The 17,400-nt window shown below is 38.0% G+C and overlaps 1 protein-coding gene across 1 annotated transcript in view; it reads right to left on the reverse strand.

Moving 5' to 3' along the window:
• Window positions 1-17,400, reverse strand: part of ADCY1 (adenylate cyclase 1) — a 153,201-nt gene that overhangs the window by 28,304 nt on the left and 107,497 nt on the right. The window contains exons 8-9 of the mRNA XM_086614699.1: window positions 4,451-4,606; window positions 513-707 (exon numbers count right to left, since the gene is read on the reverse strand). Coding sequence (XP_086470825.1) covers window positions 513-707; window positions 4,451-4,606 — 351 coding nt within the window. The remainder of the gene's footprint in view (window positions 1-512; window positions 708-4,450; window positions 4,607-17,400) is intronic.

Genomic DNA, 17,400 nt, shown 5'->3' on the forward strand with positions numbered 1-17,400 from the left:
ATGCATGCTTATAAGTCTGGAGTAAGTCTACTGCTTTCAGCACAGTCACACTGGCATAAAAGATTTAAGATTTTTTGATATTTTCTAAGATCGATGGGATCAATACTTCTCAGGCTACATATGCGGAGGGAAGCATACTCCTGTTATTAATGCATCTCCAGAGCAGATGAGTCAGAAGGCAGCCACACTGCCAGGAGACAGCATCAAACAAGTGACACAACTTAGGCAGTATGGAGAAGCAAAAGGAAGGCCAAAACACAGGATGTGTAACTTTTTGGGAGAGAATCCTGATAAGTATGATTCTATGATACTGATCTTTCCTTTTATCCCCTCCAAGTGCTTCCATAGAAGGTGGAGATAATGTCTCCCTCTTAACTGACAGGCAGACAGTCCAGAGGATTACTTAAAGATAATGAGTAGAATTCAAATATTGTCTAAAACCAAACAAGAACCCAGTGCTAGTCGGCTTATGGTCAGTGACATCGGTAAAAATAATTAAAAAACTCCCTTACTTTATTTTCACGCTCAATTTGCTTGTACTTCAGGGTAATGAAGTTCAAGTCAGCCATCTCAGACTCAGTTTGCCGGGCCTCTATCAAACGGCTGATGTATCTGTTTACTCGAGTTCCTGGAGTGTTGTACACAACATTGGTAGAAAAAGAAGAACGATTCCTGAGTTTTTCAGAGGCTGTCCTTAATGCTCTCCTCTGTAGCACAGGTAAAGAAAGAAGCACAGATTTTATGAACATTGACATTTTTCATTGCTGTTCATATTATCTCAAGCTTACAGCCAGGATGAGGAATTCATTAGGTAGAGGAACTACAAAAGACAGAGATTTTATCTCTGTGTGATTGTCATCTTTCAAAAACTCCTTAGCTGAAATCCTGATCTCATTAAAATCAATAAGAAAACCCCACTGCATTCCAGGATTTCAATCCTCATCCACAGATATTCTCTTCACATACTGCCCTGACACTCCTCTGCCACTGAGGAAATCATCAGCTTGATCCCAATCAGTGTGATCTTACCTAGAAAAATAATTAGAATTTTTTTCTTGATGGAAGACACGGAGCTCTGGACATCTTGAAGAGAAGATAACCACGCTCTTCATGATATAAGTCCTACTGTCCAAGACTGTCTAGGTAACAATATATATTTTGAAAAGATAATTTTCTTTAACCTATTGCACAATGACTGCATGTGACCTCAGAGGGTCTGAAATCTCATGTGTTTCTATCTTTAACCCACCCAAGTGGTTCTCTTGTTAAGACTTCTTGGACATGTCTTAAGTGTCCTTGCAAATCCAGACGGAGCAGTCCAATAAATTATCAGAGCTAACTTCAGCCTCACTGGGGTTAATGACTCCATGGCTGAGATAGCACAACTGACAAGATGATCACTCATAGTCCTTTTCAGTGCATAAGATTTATCACACAGTGTATCTGAAAGGGATTTCAGACAACCCATCTCCCTTTTCACAGAGAGCACTCAGAAGACGGCGAGCAGCATCTCAGCCACACTGGTGGCAACCTTCAGTTGAGGGCACTGTAATCTAAACCATCACGGCTAGGTCTGTGCCAGTATGGCTGTCCATGCCCCTGCCCCAGAAAGGATGAGGGCTTTCACAAAATACTCTTGCAGATGGAGCATTTTTTAAACACAGAGTGAGAAAGATATAAGCTAATCTCATAAAAGAAGAAACAGTCACCTAATGGTTAGCACATTGAGCAGGAAGAAAGAGACATCAACGGAATATCCTTTCCACCTCAGAAGGGGTCAAACCTTACTTCCCAAAAGAGTTTTGACAACCAAGCTCAGGCAAGTTGTACTATTTTTATATAGTTAAAGGAATTCTTTTTTATCTAACATCTGCAGAGTTCAGGAAGACAATTTGAAACATTATGAAATTACAAGTCTGCTCAGGAAAAAGGAACAGGTTGGCTTAGGATATAATCAGTAGAGTCTGTCAGCAAGCTGTTACAAAAGCATACAAAATTTCTCTTTTCAGAGCATTCAGCACTTAATAGCCCACTCTTTAAAGGCTATACTACAAACTATCCTTTTAAACCAGATGGTAAAAAGAGGTGGTGATAGGTATTTAATTAATTCTGCAAGAACAGCAGTTTCCTGTCTTATTCCACAAGAAGTAGTTCTCATGATGTCCTCATCAGTGAACAAACAGTAAACTACAGCAGTTCATTAGTTTACATAGCTTATGTTATATGTATATTACACCTAAACACTTATATTTAGTAGGAAGGGTTAACTGCTGACTGATATCTTAGTTTTCTGATTGTAAAGAAGAATGGACTTTAGCAAAGATAAAATAACTTTCCAAGTCCTGTTTTGCTGGCTTCATATGTAGAGAGCAGGTTATACCAGCATTAGACAATTATGAGGCTGTTTGAAACACTTTTCTTCAAACTATCAGATCCCATTGCTTGTTAAGTTGTCCATTGTGTAAGAACTAATTGTTTCAACATGAAAAATGATCTTGTGGACATTCATGGATTAAAGCTTTCAAATCCAATCTTCTGGATTCTGTTAGCCACAATAGAAATCTTAAATTGCCAGCCAAACAACTATTCCAAACATTTCTAAACAGAGACAAAGTGGTTCGCTTGCAGAAGACATTTGTCCCACAAGGTTGTAGGGAAACTGAGTATTTTCAGGAATATTGTCAGGAATATACAATTTTGCTCTTCATAAAGATAAACAACAATTAGTTAGTATAAGTATTGCTTAAGGTGCAGCAGATGGTACATCTTTGGGGATTTTTTATAATTCAAATTTAAGCCTACAACATAATAATAGGGGTGAGTAAAAAAGCATTTAAAAAAAAACAAACAGGAAAATGCTTCTTTGCTTTAAAATCTGGAATGAGGATAGATGATGGGAGTTATTCTGATGTACAGACTAAATTATTTTATCTATTCTGCCATTTTGAAATAGAGTTAAATTTACTGTGTTTAATCAAAATAGCTGTTGCTCACATGTAATTATTTTCACTAGGTCTCTTATTTTTATCTCTGTATTATTTAACGCAGTTGATTTACATTATGTCTTAGATATGACCAAGATTGAGTATTTATATTTCTCGGAAATTAAATAAATAAATACAAGCTACAGTAATGTGCTGGCTTCAAAACCTTTATAGCCATAGCTTTTTTACATGATTTGAAGACTAGTATCTCTGAAGAAATCCTGCATTGCAACACAGTGTATTTATTTTAAAATCATATATCACGCTTCGCGATAAATGTTATGTATTAGGTACAAAAGCTCAGAACAACTGGTTCAGTTAAAGATAGCATTGCAGAACTTTACTGCAAATGTTCAGACGTGAGAAAATTTTCACCAGCAAACCCATATTGGGATTTTCTGCTTATGCTACCATATTTATACATATATACACAGAAGACACATCGTAAAGTATTGCATATGCTTCAAAGAATGTGTGGGTTACTTTTTTTAAATACTCAAAGAAAGCATTAAGGCACAATTGTAAGGCCTTGTACATGGCCAATTTCACAATCAAATTTGGAGTTTCTTAAAGTCTTCACTGAAACTGTGTTTTAAAGGAACTAATGGATTTTTCTCCCCTTTTCCCACAGAAAAAACAGAATCACATGTAAAATCCAAAATATAAAAGTTAGAATGCTTTCTGAAAGTAAGATTTAGACTGAATCTTCAATAAATGTACATTATTTAAAAAAAAAAAAAAAAAGAAAGAAAAGATGAAGCAGTCAGTCAAGATGAACTACTGATTCCAAGGCACACGTGGTGCCTGGCTTTGGAGCACCAGTGGCGTGACCGATGCAATATCGCCACCTGCTGGCAAAGAACATGGAATGAGCAACTCTCTCAAAGTTTTTTCTCCATAAATTTCTGGGTAGATTCACGTTCAGAAAAGGAAGTAAACCAGGCCACTAGTATGCAAAGCAATTTTGAGTTGTGGCATTACAAGCCATTCAAGAAAGCAGTATTTGCATTAGGGACTTTTGTATTTAGGATTTGTATTAAGGACTAAGAAGTTTCTTTGGCTAATAAGTTGCCTTTCATTTCTTAGAGAACCATCTAGAGATACAAAGTTATTCTGTTATTTTGCATTTGCTGCCGTCTGCTTCAGACTGTGATGGACTCATGATGCAAAAGAACAGCTCTTGGTAATTGCAGAAAAAGCCTCAGAAACTCTAATTCCTGTGAAGGAAGCCCTAAATAGAGGCCTCATAGGCCACCTGTGCTGGATTGTTCAAGAGGAGCTCCAAACACAAGGCCTGTTATAATTAAGTTTTGTCTTTGAGGAGTTTGTGTGCATTAAACAGCTCTGGCACCAGCAGCAACACCAGAAACTCCTTTATCATATGGTCAGGTCATCCTATATGTTCTTAGAGCAGGTTTGCTTGATGCAGCCCTGGAACCGATTCCCAAAGAGCCCACATGGATTACCTTATCATCATCCTCACACGTCATGACATTGGAGAAAGGGATCTCTGCTTTGAACATCTTCCGACAGTGCATGAGCTGAACAAGCAGGTAGCAGACTGTCTTGAACTTCATTCTTTTGGCAGGCTTAATGTCTGAGAGAATCAGTCCAGGAAATATCTGTTGGTCAGAAAAATAATATTTATAACTGTGTCATTACATTCTCATGCAGACACACACACCTGCAGACATTCACACCATCTGGTGGTCAGAACAAACCAATACTCTAATCAAGAAGCAATGCATTTTGATAAACATCATATATTTGCAGATGAAGATTACTTACTCTTTTTTGACTTGAGATACAAAGAATCTATTGAAAAGACAGTCTTTAAACACATACATAACATTTTGGGAACTGTTTCCTACATAGATATGTAGACTATAAAAAAGCATATTAATGACAAACTCATAAAAGAGGCAATATTTGTATTTCTTTAACCTTAAATTCTAGAAAAATACAGGAAAATATAAGGAGGTTAGCATTTAATTAATTGATGTTAAAAAAATATTATTTCAGTCTTTTTCTTATTTTCTCATTTTGTTATTTCAGCCGCTGGTAAGCCTATTAAAATCAGAAAAGGGAAGCTTTTGCTTTAAAGATACACTTATATACATCCCTGAAAGGAGTCTATGAGGCACTGGGGTTATATCTTATATCTTATTACTTCAAAGCAAAAGTGTCACACCACAGAGAAATACTCTCTAAGGGTTGGGTATAATCTATTCCTTTTACCACAGAGCTCCCAGTTCATCAAGGACAAATATTTTTTTGGTTAACTCTTAAGCATGTATTTAACTCTTGCTGACTTTAGTAAACCCCTAGCAAATGTTCAGATGCTTTCACAGATCAGAATAAGAGTGATCCTTTATTCTACCCTCAGTATTTGTACCAATCTTGTTCATGCTTCTGGCATGTGGAATGTGTAAAGCAGTGTTCATGGGAAATGTGGAAGGACCCCATGCCACCGCAGTATGGGAATTTAAGCTTGTAAAATTTCTGGAACAGCAGAATACAGAAGCACAGAGGCTTTGGTCCCTGGTGTTCCTAGGTACAAAAGACAGAGCAAATCACACTGAAAAAAACTTTATTCAATTGCTCTAAAACCCACAAATGGCACTGAGGATTTGCTGTCGAGTCTTCATAATACTATGATTTCCTAGAGCAGTTTACATCATTACTTCAGTGATCAAGGAATGAATAAGGAAGTAAACTGGAAGCATTCGTTTAATGTATATTTTCACAGATACCTAAATTTAGAGGGATAGGGCAAATGACACTACTTATATTCTGAATGGCATCTCAGGTATTGGTTTGCTGGGCTATTTAATGCATACTGCTATGCACTTGCATTTTCTGAAGAGCCAAGGGTATATCTTGTTGATCTACCAATACCCTATTTAGTCAGTTACACTGTGGCTATGAAACACAAAAACGACTTGTGCATAAGTAGTTGCACATTTTTTATTAGCAGATGGCTATGTTATAAACATGTGACATGTTTCAAATGTGGAACGGTGCCTACGTATGCACTTGTGCTTTATTGTGCACTGAAAGGCTGACTGAAGCCAGCTAGCATCACCAGAACTGCACTGCACCGTCATCATCTGGAATCTAAACGGATGCTACTGTATCTAGTGTGTAACCACTTATAAAAGTGATGGTTTAACAGAAGTCTCCATGAAGAGATTCCCAATACGAACCCTTTCTTTTGATGGCTTTCTCGCAGAAGACTTACCACTGTATAGCAATAACTATATAGAAGATACTATACAAGGATATTCACATATTAATCATCCTTTAGGTATTCCTAAGGGCATCAAATAGGTAGTTGTTAGCCTTGAGCATGGCAGACATGATCACGTTTTGAGTTACCATTCCCAACAGCTAAAACATACTTTTTGGACAGGTACTTTACTTACAAATTTTCTTAATGCAGCCATAATTCCTCCAGAAGTACTGTATATTTTACTCAGTCTATCAACCTTTTGATACAATAAAAATGAGCAACTTCTTTGAAACTCCCTCAAGTTTTGCATTTTGCTTCATTTTTTTTTAAGACACAGAGATAAAAAGGGAACACATATAAGTTTATAGGTGGATCATATTTCAAGAGATCATTAGCTCTTTCTTTGCTCAAACCTTTCACTGTGGATACTGTATTAAGTACGTCAACAACTTCAGTTTTAGGTCTCCATTAAATTGGCTGGAAAAGACACTTTTAAATAAGTACAGAGAGCTACAGAAGCTGCCTGACAGCCTTCATTATGGAAATGCCACAGTAAAGGTGCAAGAGGGGCAAAGAACAGGTAGAACAGATTCAAGAAGGAATGACTGAGAAAGGTGAGCACATGGGCATAACTATATCCTCCTACAAGGATATGAAGTCCTGAGAAATAGAAGAATTCAGACTTTCCTTGATGCAAACTTCTTATAATAGATGTGCTTCTGAGGACAACCTGCAACTTGAAAACTTGGAATGTATACAGTTTGGCTCAGCCAGTATGGCCTGCCACCAACAGGACTTTTCTTCAAACATGTATTTTCATGCAGTTTCCTGACTATACCTTCAAAGAAACAGGTAGAACGTTTTTAGCTCATACTATTGAGTGCTTTTTTTGTTTATAAATCTTATCTGCAGGTAAGATATCAATAGTATACAGCCTTTGTATGTTGGAAATACAGGGGACTTTTCCACATGTTTTGGAGTCAAATAGAAGTTTTTCAACTCAGATCACTCAAAAAAAATGGAGTAGTGTGTCTATTTTTCTGGGTTCCCTAGTACAAGAAGAACAGTGACAAACTTGACTGAGTTCAGCAAACGTTCATCAAAACAATTAGGGTTCTAAACCATACAACATATGAGAAGAACCTGGGGGAATTCAGTTCAATTAGCTGGAAGAAGAGAAGACTAAGGAGGGATCTAATTGCTGTCTTCAGCCACCTAAGAGGTAGAGAGAAGACAGAGCCAGACTCATCCCCAAAACAAGATGACAGTGAACACAGGCTGGAACAAGGGAAATTCCTATTCGGTACAAAGAACGGAAGTTTTAATCATGAGGATGACCATGCACCAGAGCAGGCTGCCAAATCTCCTGCCAGGGAAACACTCAGCACCCACTCAGACAAGTTTCCCTGAGCAACCTGCAATTTCAAAAGTGGATCTAGCTGCCAAGCTGGGCCTGCTTTGAGGAGGGAGGTTGACCACACAATCTCCAAAGGCCCCTTCCAAATTCAGCTACTGTGTGAAGCTATGAATACGTGTGGAAAATACATAGCTGCTGTTCTTCATGGCTGGCCAAGAACCTAACCACTCAAAGGACATTGCAATACACACACATAGGGCACACTGGTAGTTCTCAGATCATGTATCATTTTATATATAGTTGTTTCTTTTTGTTTGTTTGTTTGTTTTAATCTAGTGGTTGTAGGACATACAGATTCTGCACTGGGACTGAGGATTATCCATTCTGTTATATACACACAGTATCAAAAATACAAACAAAGGAATTCTCTCCCACTTTCATCTCACAAATCATGTCCCTTTTGTATTATTACTCTTACAGCAGAACAACACTTTAGACACAGTGAACTGAGTGGAATATTTAAGTAATCTCCTCTTCTGCTGTAAGCCTCTGACAAAGGCAAGAATCATAGAATGTTTAGGGTTGGAAGGGACCTCAAAGATCATCTAGTTCCAACCCCCCTGCCATGGGCAGGGGAATCCTCCACTACACCAGGTTGCCCAAAGCCTCATCCAGCCTGGCCTTGAACACTTCCAGGGATGGGGCATCTACAACTTCTCTGGGCAACCTGTTCCAGTGCCTCACCACCCTCTGAGTGAAAATGTCTTCCTTTATATCTAATCTAAATCTCCCCTCTTTCAGTTTAAAGCCATTGCCCCTTGTCCTATCACTGCACGCCCTTGTAAAAAGTCCCTCTCCAGCTTTTCTGTAGGCCCCCTTTAGGTACTGGAAGGCTGCTATAAGATCACCCCAGAGCCTTCTCTTCTCCATGCTGAACAGCCCCAACTCTCTCAGCCTGTCATCATAGCAGAGGTGCAGTACAGTCTGCTAAAACAGACTTGGAAAAAAACCAAACCAAACGAAAACAAAAAACCCAACCCCAATGTCTTTCACTCTGCCTTTTCTCTGAACTTGCTCCAGGCCAGCATTACAGGAAAGTTGCACTGCAGCATTCTCATTCCAACTCGTTTTGTCTACGCTTTTTACTCTCACACTTCTTTTGGACCCTCGGGATCATCTCTTACTCTGTTCGCTGTTCATTTGCTTCATAATTTTAGGGAAGGTTGGTTGTTTGCTACAACCCATCTGGCAAATAAGGTTAAGAGCTGGGATTTTCTAACAGCGTACTCTGAAAGCAGCCAGACTATCTACAGCTTTGTGAGCGTCTTTAAGTATGCAGAGCACAAACAAGCACTGATTAAAATTCTGAGAAAACACCCCAGTGTTTGAATCTCATGTAATACTCTGGTAAGGGATTCACTGGTGCTTATCTGGGATTCTCAGAAACAGCAGCAGACTGTTGTTCCCCTGACTATATTCAACTGCAGTGCTTAAAATGGCACGGGAAAGAAGATACTAACGACATTCAAAACACATTTACAGAAATCATAAATGCTGTAGCACTATGTCTGTGCTTTCTATCTTCAGGCAGGCAGGACCATGCCTTTCGGTAGCTATGTTTGTTTCATTACTATCTGCAAGCCATTTTGTCCTGAGATAGGTGAGCAAATCTTATTTGTGTTTGTTTGGGGTTTTTTTTGTGTGTGGTTTTTTTCTTACAATTAAAATCATCAGACATTTGCTTTTCCATCATTTTCTACTGTTCTTATGATATATTTTGCTTATCACACCTCAGCTCTCTGTCAGGAAATTACATTAGTGATTTTTACCAGTTAATAGTACAGCTTGTATAAGATATACTCTTAACATTCAGAACAGTGTGGCTGCTTTCTTGAGACAGATGTAGAAAAAGTTTTTAGCAGCTGTGAAGACTAAAACAATTTCTAGGAGAACAATAACAGAGAAAGTCTTACACCAGTGCCCTACATTTCTTCCTTCTACAGATTCCACATTTCTGGAGGAAGAAAAAGAAAGAAGAACAATGTTAGGGCACATAACTAATTCCACCATCACTGCCAGCCCAAGCTGTGGGCTGTCACGTTGACCATGATGCACTAGCTGCTTCAGAGCAACTGCAGAAACAATCCTGAAGACACAGAGCAACACACTCTGCAATACAAGCATCATTCCTCTGTGTTTGCTGGGTGGTAACACAAGCAGCCTGCTTCCAGTGTCGGGGCACGTATATTCCAACAACTTGTGCAATGCAAAGTTTCAGGCACAGATCGGCCTCTATCCGGATACAAGCCAGAGTGTCCATCAAAAGGTTGTGTGTCTATCTGCTCAATCAGATCTGCTAAGGTATATCTGAGATGTTAAAACCTGAAATGCCCAAATGATGCTTTCAGATCTCTAGTTAAGTTCCTCGGTAGGAGCGGACAGCCATTGATAGAGAAGACCACCCTGGGCTCTCCTAGGCATGGCAGCAGCAGTAGCTGCAGGTAGTCATCCCTTTGAAAGCAGAAATCACCAGTGTATGCCCAGCTATGGACTCAGATGCCTAACTTGGAGAATTTCAAATCAGAACAATTTTGTCAAATATTTTTTTGCTTGCTGTGCAATAGCAAAGGAGAGAGTTTGTCTGAGTAGTTGGAAGTTTTCACATGCCCTACATTAACTGTAAAGCTCTCTTCTCCTGTTGCTAGAGTTTAGGAATCAGAGCTCTACCACTCCATAGTAAGCATATGGTCACTTAAGTGAATATATACTCAGACTGAACTTAGTCCAGAAAGCTGACGACTTACAATGACCATGAAAACTTTCTTGAGACAACTTGGACTGGATCTTTTTAGAAGAGTCAGATGCAAACAAATCCTAAGGAGCTGCTAGTCATATGTATGGATTTATTGGGCCATAAGTGCTCTGTGGAAAACACAAATTTTACACGTTTGGGAAAAAAAAGAGAATCTGACAACAGTGTGGTATGTTCACATAGACCTAACCAGTGATTAAATTCAATTAATTGTGCAGAGAAGGAAATTTCCTATAAATATAAATGGAACTTCAATTTGGATGGAAATAATAAATGCAAAATAATTAACTGCAGTAATTTTAAGCCTATTGTTTCACTTAGATGACTTTTTTCTGTCTGTAGCCTTCATTTTCTTTTATTACTGTTCATATGATGATGCCAAGATAACAACTTTTAACCAGATCAGGCAAAATCCAACAACTTGCTATCAAAAATCCTAGTAATACATGGATTATATACATCAAACTGCTTCACTTTAAAAAGTTAGGTGAAAGTATTATTAACATATGATAGAAAGCATCTCAAGAGTGTATATGAGCTGTTGTACTTGTGAAACATGCTAGTTGCTAACAATGATTCACAGGTAAAAGTGATTCACCAATAAAGTCAAAAGGCAAGCACCTGTAATTACCATGTATTTTGTCTATACAAAGCCAAAAAGTCATCATGAATCCATGTTGTTTTCTCTGTGCTATATTGCATAAAATTCATTCTGTATTGAGGGAAAAAAAAAAAACCACAAACAACAGCCACAGGAAAGACATAAGCAGGCAAAACCTGTTGGTTGTTGGTGGAAATACATGGAGCCTAGTAATTTATTTTAACACAGAAGGCAGATAATCTGCTTCATGCAACATAAATATGCTGATTAACAGCAAAGGAGGGTGTTGCACTACAAGTCAAAAAATACTGTCTTTCCAAGCAGAGGAGTGGCAGAAAATTTGCTTATTTTCCTGTTACTTCTTGGTGACAGGACTGCAATGCAGGAAGTTTAAAATCACATCTGTTTATGCTAGATGAGACAAAAACATATGAAAGTGATGTGACAGCCTCTGACACTTTTCTTGCAGCTATTGTCATGCAAGTTAGAATGAATCTCAGGTTGCTGAATTTCTGCCTATTCGATCACAAGTCAAAGAAATTAACTCATCAACCTTTTCAGCCGTTAAATCCATCTGCAGTTTGCAATAAATAACACCACAGGTGTGTAGTGAAGATAATTGATCTAGATATTTCTGACATTTGCAAGAGTTTTTACATCTTAAATAGTATTTTCCAAAGGATGCTCCTGAGCTGTGTTTGCTTATTGAGAGGATTCTTGAACCTTCAGGCTTTCAACTGACTTTTCCTGAAATCATAAGACTGACAAAATGCTGTCCTCTTCCTTAACTATTGCTGTAACTTCTCTTTTCAAATGAAGCGCTGGTATTTTGGTTTGGCTATAACTATTTTTTTGGACAAAAATAAAATTGAAATTTCAGTTGCCTATGTTGGAATGTTCAGGGCACGATTCAACCCAGCAAACCAGGCAGGAGACAGAGTGCCATACCTCTAACCAGCATCCGCTTCTTTCTGGCTGGATAACTAAACAAGGATTCAGAAAAAAAAAGTTTGGTCCTTTCACCTGGGATTTTCAGGGCACTCATAGCATTACTCAGAGACTTCAGATAATAGAGTTGGGCTGTCCAAGCTACAGAAAGGGTTCTCTGAGACTGCCTGATATGGCTTTGTATGTACATGGTAAGGTAGGAAAGAGAAATGTCAGCCTTTCTGAGAAACAGCTAGTTTCCAAAGGGCAAACGGATGTGATACTTACTTTCATGGACTTTTCATGAATGTTCATCACTGTATGTTATTCAAATAGTAGAAGCAGATACCGTGTGATTTACCTTGTCACAACTAAAAGACAACCAGTGTCTTTGAATACACAGTTATTTGGTGAATAACTCACTAGTACATTAGTGAAAATTTTGCAGATGGTGACTAGCAACCTATTGGAAGCTAATTATTGATTATATTTCAGGTATGCTGTAAAATCTGCAAGACACTTATGAATATATAAGAATAACTTATGAGTTGTATCTATAGTGTTTCGCTATGATTTTTATAATTTTTACGACCTCCTTTTGTGGATACAGCTCTATTGCTTCCTGTTAATGGTCTAAAGCATTATTTGTCTTTGCCTTAGCTCTGGAGCCAGCAAAGCTACCCAGTGAAGCAGGTTCCCTTAAGCCGGCAATGAGTAACAGAGATGGCAGGCCTACTTCTATAAATGCAAAAACTAACACATTCTGAGAAGTCTTTTCCCTCACAAAAACTTGATCACTTCTGTCCACTGCTTGGCTACCTGTAAAAGTACCTTAGGAATTTCACTTAATCATCTGTGCTGGGCTGTTTTCTCAGCTGGTGAAATTAGTGAGTCATTTCAAAACTAGAGAGGTGAACTTCAGGGAGTGAACTTCTGCAACAAATACAAAGAACTAAGCCCAAGTACAAAACTACCCACTTTTCACTGAGGTTGTGGCCAAACCTTAGGAGGTGTTCTACTGCATGAGAATCATACTTTCTAGAGCAACCATAGAAGTGGACAGTTCAGCTAAGCTCACAACCTCTGCTGTGCTTCTGGGAGTCAGCTATACCAGATGTAAAAATGAGGCAAAGATACTTTGACTAATGTCAGTGCTGACAACGAAAGAACAAAGAATTTTGAGGAAAGCCAGATGCACTCTATTCAAAAAATTGAAATTAAATTTTAAGCATACAGTTTGAAAGTTGGAAAAGTATTAGTAAGGTAGATTAGTGAGGAATCATTAATGGAAAAAATTATTTAGCTGGGTCTAAGCAGAGTTATAAAGTTCTTGTAAGGGGCTCTGAGATTAACAGATCTGGGCTAGATTTTTTTTTTTCCTGAAATAACATCTATATACAGTAATATTTACAATACTTCAGAAAGCTACGACATTTTGAAACCAAGAGAATGTCCGTGTATCTAAACTATAGAATGGATCTTGTGAATATTTAATACATTAGAAAGAGACCTGTTTTTGAGACTGGATCAGACCTGTTTTAAAAGTCCAAGACATTCACCTATGTGATTAGACTTGTGGTTAGTGACATTAATCAAACTTTTCAAATCTTGTCTTCGTGCAATATTTTGGTCATATCACTGTAAATTTTAGTGTCAGTGTAAAATATCACGGAGACATAATTAAACTTTATTTAAAAGAAATGTGCTGGCATTTTCAGAACTAGAAACTTTGTCAGGGTATTATAACATTTTATATTATATGTAAAAAGCATATTTGCATAAATTTTTAATTATGATGGCCAGCAAAAAAGTTTAATTTAATGAAAAAAATTTCTGTGTGCCTTTGGAAATCAGACGAATGATTTAAGTCTGTTTAGAAGCTGAATGTTATCCAGTCAAACCTGCATAATTATTGCTTATTAATAATAAACTAATATAATCTCTATCAAAATAAAAACTGTAACAAAATGAAAAGTATTCCCTCAGCAGCCACTTAGAAGTGCTCTCACGTATATTAGCTTATACCCCAAACTAGCAATTAGATCAGATGACAAAATTGTGGTGATTAGCTGATTCAATAAAAGTTTTTAAAAATTTGGATTATAATTTGTTAACATTTAAAATGTAACTGCTACATGAATGAGTCGTCTTCTGCTTTATTCTCACTCTTGGCTTGGGTAATATTTGTGATGAAAGATCTCCCTGTCAGACTAAATATGGAAGAATGCAGGGTATGTCTTCTAAATAAATAAGTAAAAATCTAAAAAAAACTAAGTGGGCCTATTTACCTTTCAAAATCAACAGATTCTTGGCCATCTGTTACTCATAACATTGATTTTCATTCCTTTTGGCATCATACCTGCTGATGTCAGTTCGTGTTAATGCCAAAGATGATGCATAAAGAATAAAAAAAAGTGTCTGCATTTCAACTATTGTTGCTCCGGAGGGAGGAATACAATATTAAACCATCAGACACCTGAATTCATCCAAAGAAACTCCATCTTGTCTGCGTTTCACAGATAGCCTTCTGTTTCTATGTCTCTGAAGAGTTAATGGCTGAACCAGGACAGGAGGGGAGAGCAGGTGTTTATTTTGAAGGTATGTATCTTATCATGCAGCTTGTGGTCCAATGATCAGTATGCAGGTATACGAAGACTGGGGACAGCTGTGATGACAAGCAGCAAAGCGACATGCTGATTGATCTGCAAGCCCAGCAGAGAAGCCAGTCAACACCAGTAAAATCCACAAAGTGTTTCTTTCTACCAGTTTGGCTGGCACGCTGCTGATGCCGTAGAGCTGATGTCGTTGGCCAAGCTGTACCACAGCACCTGTCACTTCCACGAATCTGTCAGTGACACCCATAGGTGAGACGGCGTTTGGTTTGTACAGCTGATGATAAACCCACCACTCGTTTCTCAGCAGTCACCAGTAGTTTCTCAGCAGTCTTGCAAAGACAAAGAAATGTCTGCTCCCACAGCAGCAGGCTCTCATCCTTGCACATTGAACATGCCTTGACCTGGTGTACTTTAATATGTGAATATCAAGCTTCTGTTCCTCAATCACCAGTTTACGCAGCGGAGCTGACAAAACACAGTTTCTACATGTAATAGCTATATTTATGTCCTTTTCTCTCTACCTGTCTCTGTGCACCAATCTATCAACAATTTCCTGAAATTCAGCTATGTCTCTTCTCAGTAGGAGATGAAACCTGATACATGAAATGAAACTATACATAATGCTGTAAGACTGAAAACAGCAGAAAACCAAGACAAACCAATCCAGCAGCAACAAGCAACACACCTTAATTAAACCCTCCTTTAAGTTTTCTTCTTTATTAGGATTGATTAATTTAGGAACTAACTCTGGTTTCAAGAAAGCCACCAGAAAAATCTCTCGCTGACTGCCCAAACAGAGTCTAGTCCACTGTTTTTCCATTTTCTTTCATACTGCCTAAAAATGTGTCTAATCATATATACCAGCAGAAGAACAAAACGTGAGATTGCATGATTTTCATAGTGGATGAGAACACTCTATCTAATAACAAGAGGATTTAGAGGAAGTGCATTAAAAAAAACACCTTTGCAGCAGCCTTTCTGGCATAAAACAACAGGATTTCACGCCCAGAATCAAATTCCCCTGGTGACTGAACTCCCAACCTCTCCATAAAAACTCCCTGAATCATCAAATTCAGACCAAGAAACTGACTGCGGGCATGGAATTCAAGATGACCTGTTTTTCCCTAGTTACATTTTCATCAAACACCCATTGGCTAACACCCTCAAGCATGGAGCTTTGACATCACTTTAAAACCTTGTCTGTATAGTTTTCATACTTACTTTCAGAATTAGATATGGTGATTTTCCCTCTAAAGGTCAAATCCCTGAATGAAATTTGTTTGGGCAGGGTCTCAGAAGATAAGGGTGCAAAAGTCTGTATCCCAAGTTGTCTGACTCAGATAAAGAGCAATAAAGTTCCTCTTGGCCTGTAAACATGTTATGGCAGATAACTTCTAAGAAAAGCCTAATTTGATGTGGAAAAGGTTGGAACAAACTGAATGTGTTTAAACGAAGTTTATGGATTTTCAAGACTCCTACCGAAGTGACAAAATATTTTGTAGTAGAACAAAAGGCTGCCCTGAACTCAAGAACTGATTGAGGAAGAAAGGTTTGACTAGAAATGAACCTGTAGGAAAACCACTGTCACCACTTTCACCTCATGCTGAGATTCAAGATATTACTATCACACTGATGGGCCTTTGTTATCCTCATCCTGAAAATCTGGTTATAACAAGGAGTCACATCTATCTCCATCAAGGGTGGCTAAATCCTGAGCAACAACTAAGAAATGAAGTTCCTGCTTAAATGAGCTAAAATCTTCTCTTACCTTATTCTTTCCACACTTTCCATTTTCTGTTCTCCATCAAAAACAAGAAAAGAACGGAAAACATTATTGTCCCTCAACAGCACTGCTGACCTACTCCTCTTTCCCCAGTACATCTCCAGGGGTCTGACAAAAGGAAGAAGCTGAAGGGAGAGGGGAGTTTAAGAAAATTTGGAGAGAAGGGCATCTAAGATAGGAAAGGGATGACCAAAATAATTGCGGGAGTCTGAGGTGGCAGAGCAAGCAAGGAAAACATTGAATTTGTCAGAGCAGCTCAACATAGCAGGAGAAAAAACCATGCATGTTTTGGACAGAGAATATTATTTGCTGCAATAATCTTAGAAAATTTAGCGAGCTTCAGCATAAATACCTGATCTGTGGTACAGTGGTATATACATTCAAAGCAGGATGGTTGACTGCAGCATCTTCCTCTGACGTGGATAAAAAGGCTTTGTTGTACAGCTTGGCAACATGGCAGCTTTTCTAGACTTCCAGGGGATGTCAGTTCAATCACTGCTGAATTCATTGCACTAACTTTTCTGCTGTGGGCATGACACGTCTGTAAATACTACTTTTTCTGTGTCTATTCATTGGGGAATCCTCCAGGACCAGCAAAGGAGACACCAGTATCACAAGCGGTTGTAGAAAGGGTTAGGAGAGCATGAGTAAAATAGCATGGGAATATGGGAATGAAAGAGTAAAGAAAATGAGAAAAAAAATAGCCAAGCTGTGAGCATTAATACTCTGAAACACACTTTTGAAGGGAGGAGGAAGGCAAGAGTGAATTAAATTTTTGGAGTAACATATCATATAAAATTTCTGATAAAATGATTACAGAATCTGAATAAAACAACAGTTTTCTTTTTAGAGGGGTAAGGGGAAAAATTGTTTTATTTTTAAACTTCAAAAGTAAATTGATCATCTTCTCTATGTAATGATCAAGGTTAGCTTTTTTAGCATTCCTGCCTCAGTCAAAACCAAAAGATCTAATTTCAAGAGTGTTTGAAGAGCTTTTAGAAATAAGAAATACCAGTATTGCCTCTGCTTTAGGAATATCTCAGAACAATTATTATATCACAGAACAATTATTAAATTACGGAAACATAT

This window comes from Tauraco erythrolophus, chromosome 7, assembly GCF_009769465.1.
Source record: "Tauraco erythrolophus isolate bTauEry1 chromosome 7, bTauEry1.pri, whole genome shotgun sequence".
Taxonomy (NCBI): domain Eukaryota; kingdom Metazoa; phylum Chordata; class Aves; order Musophagiformes; family Musophagidae; genus Tauraco; species Tauraco erythrolophus.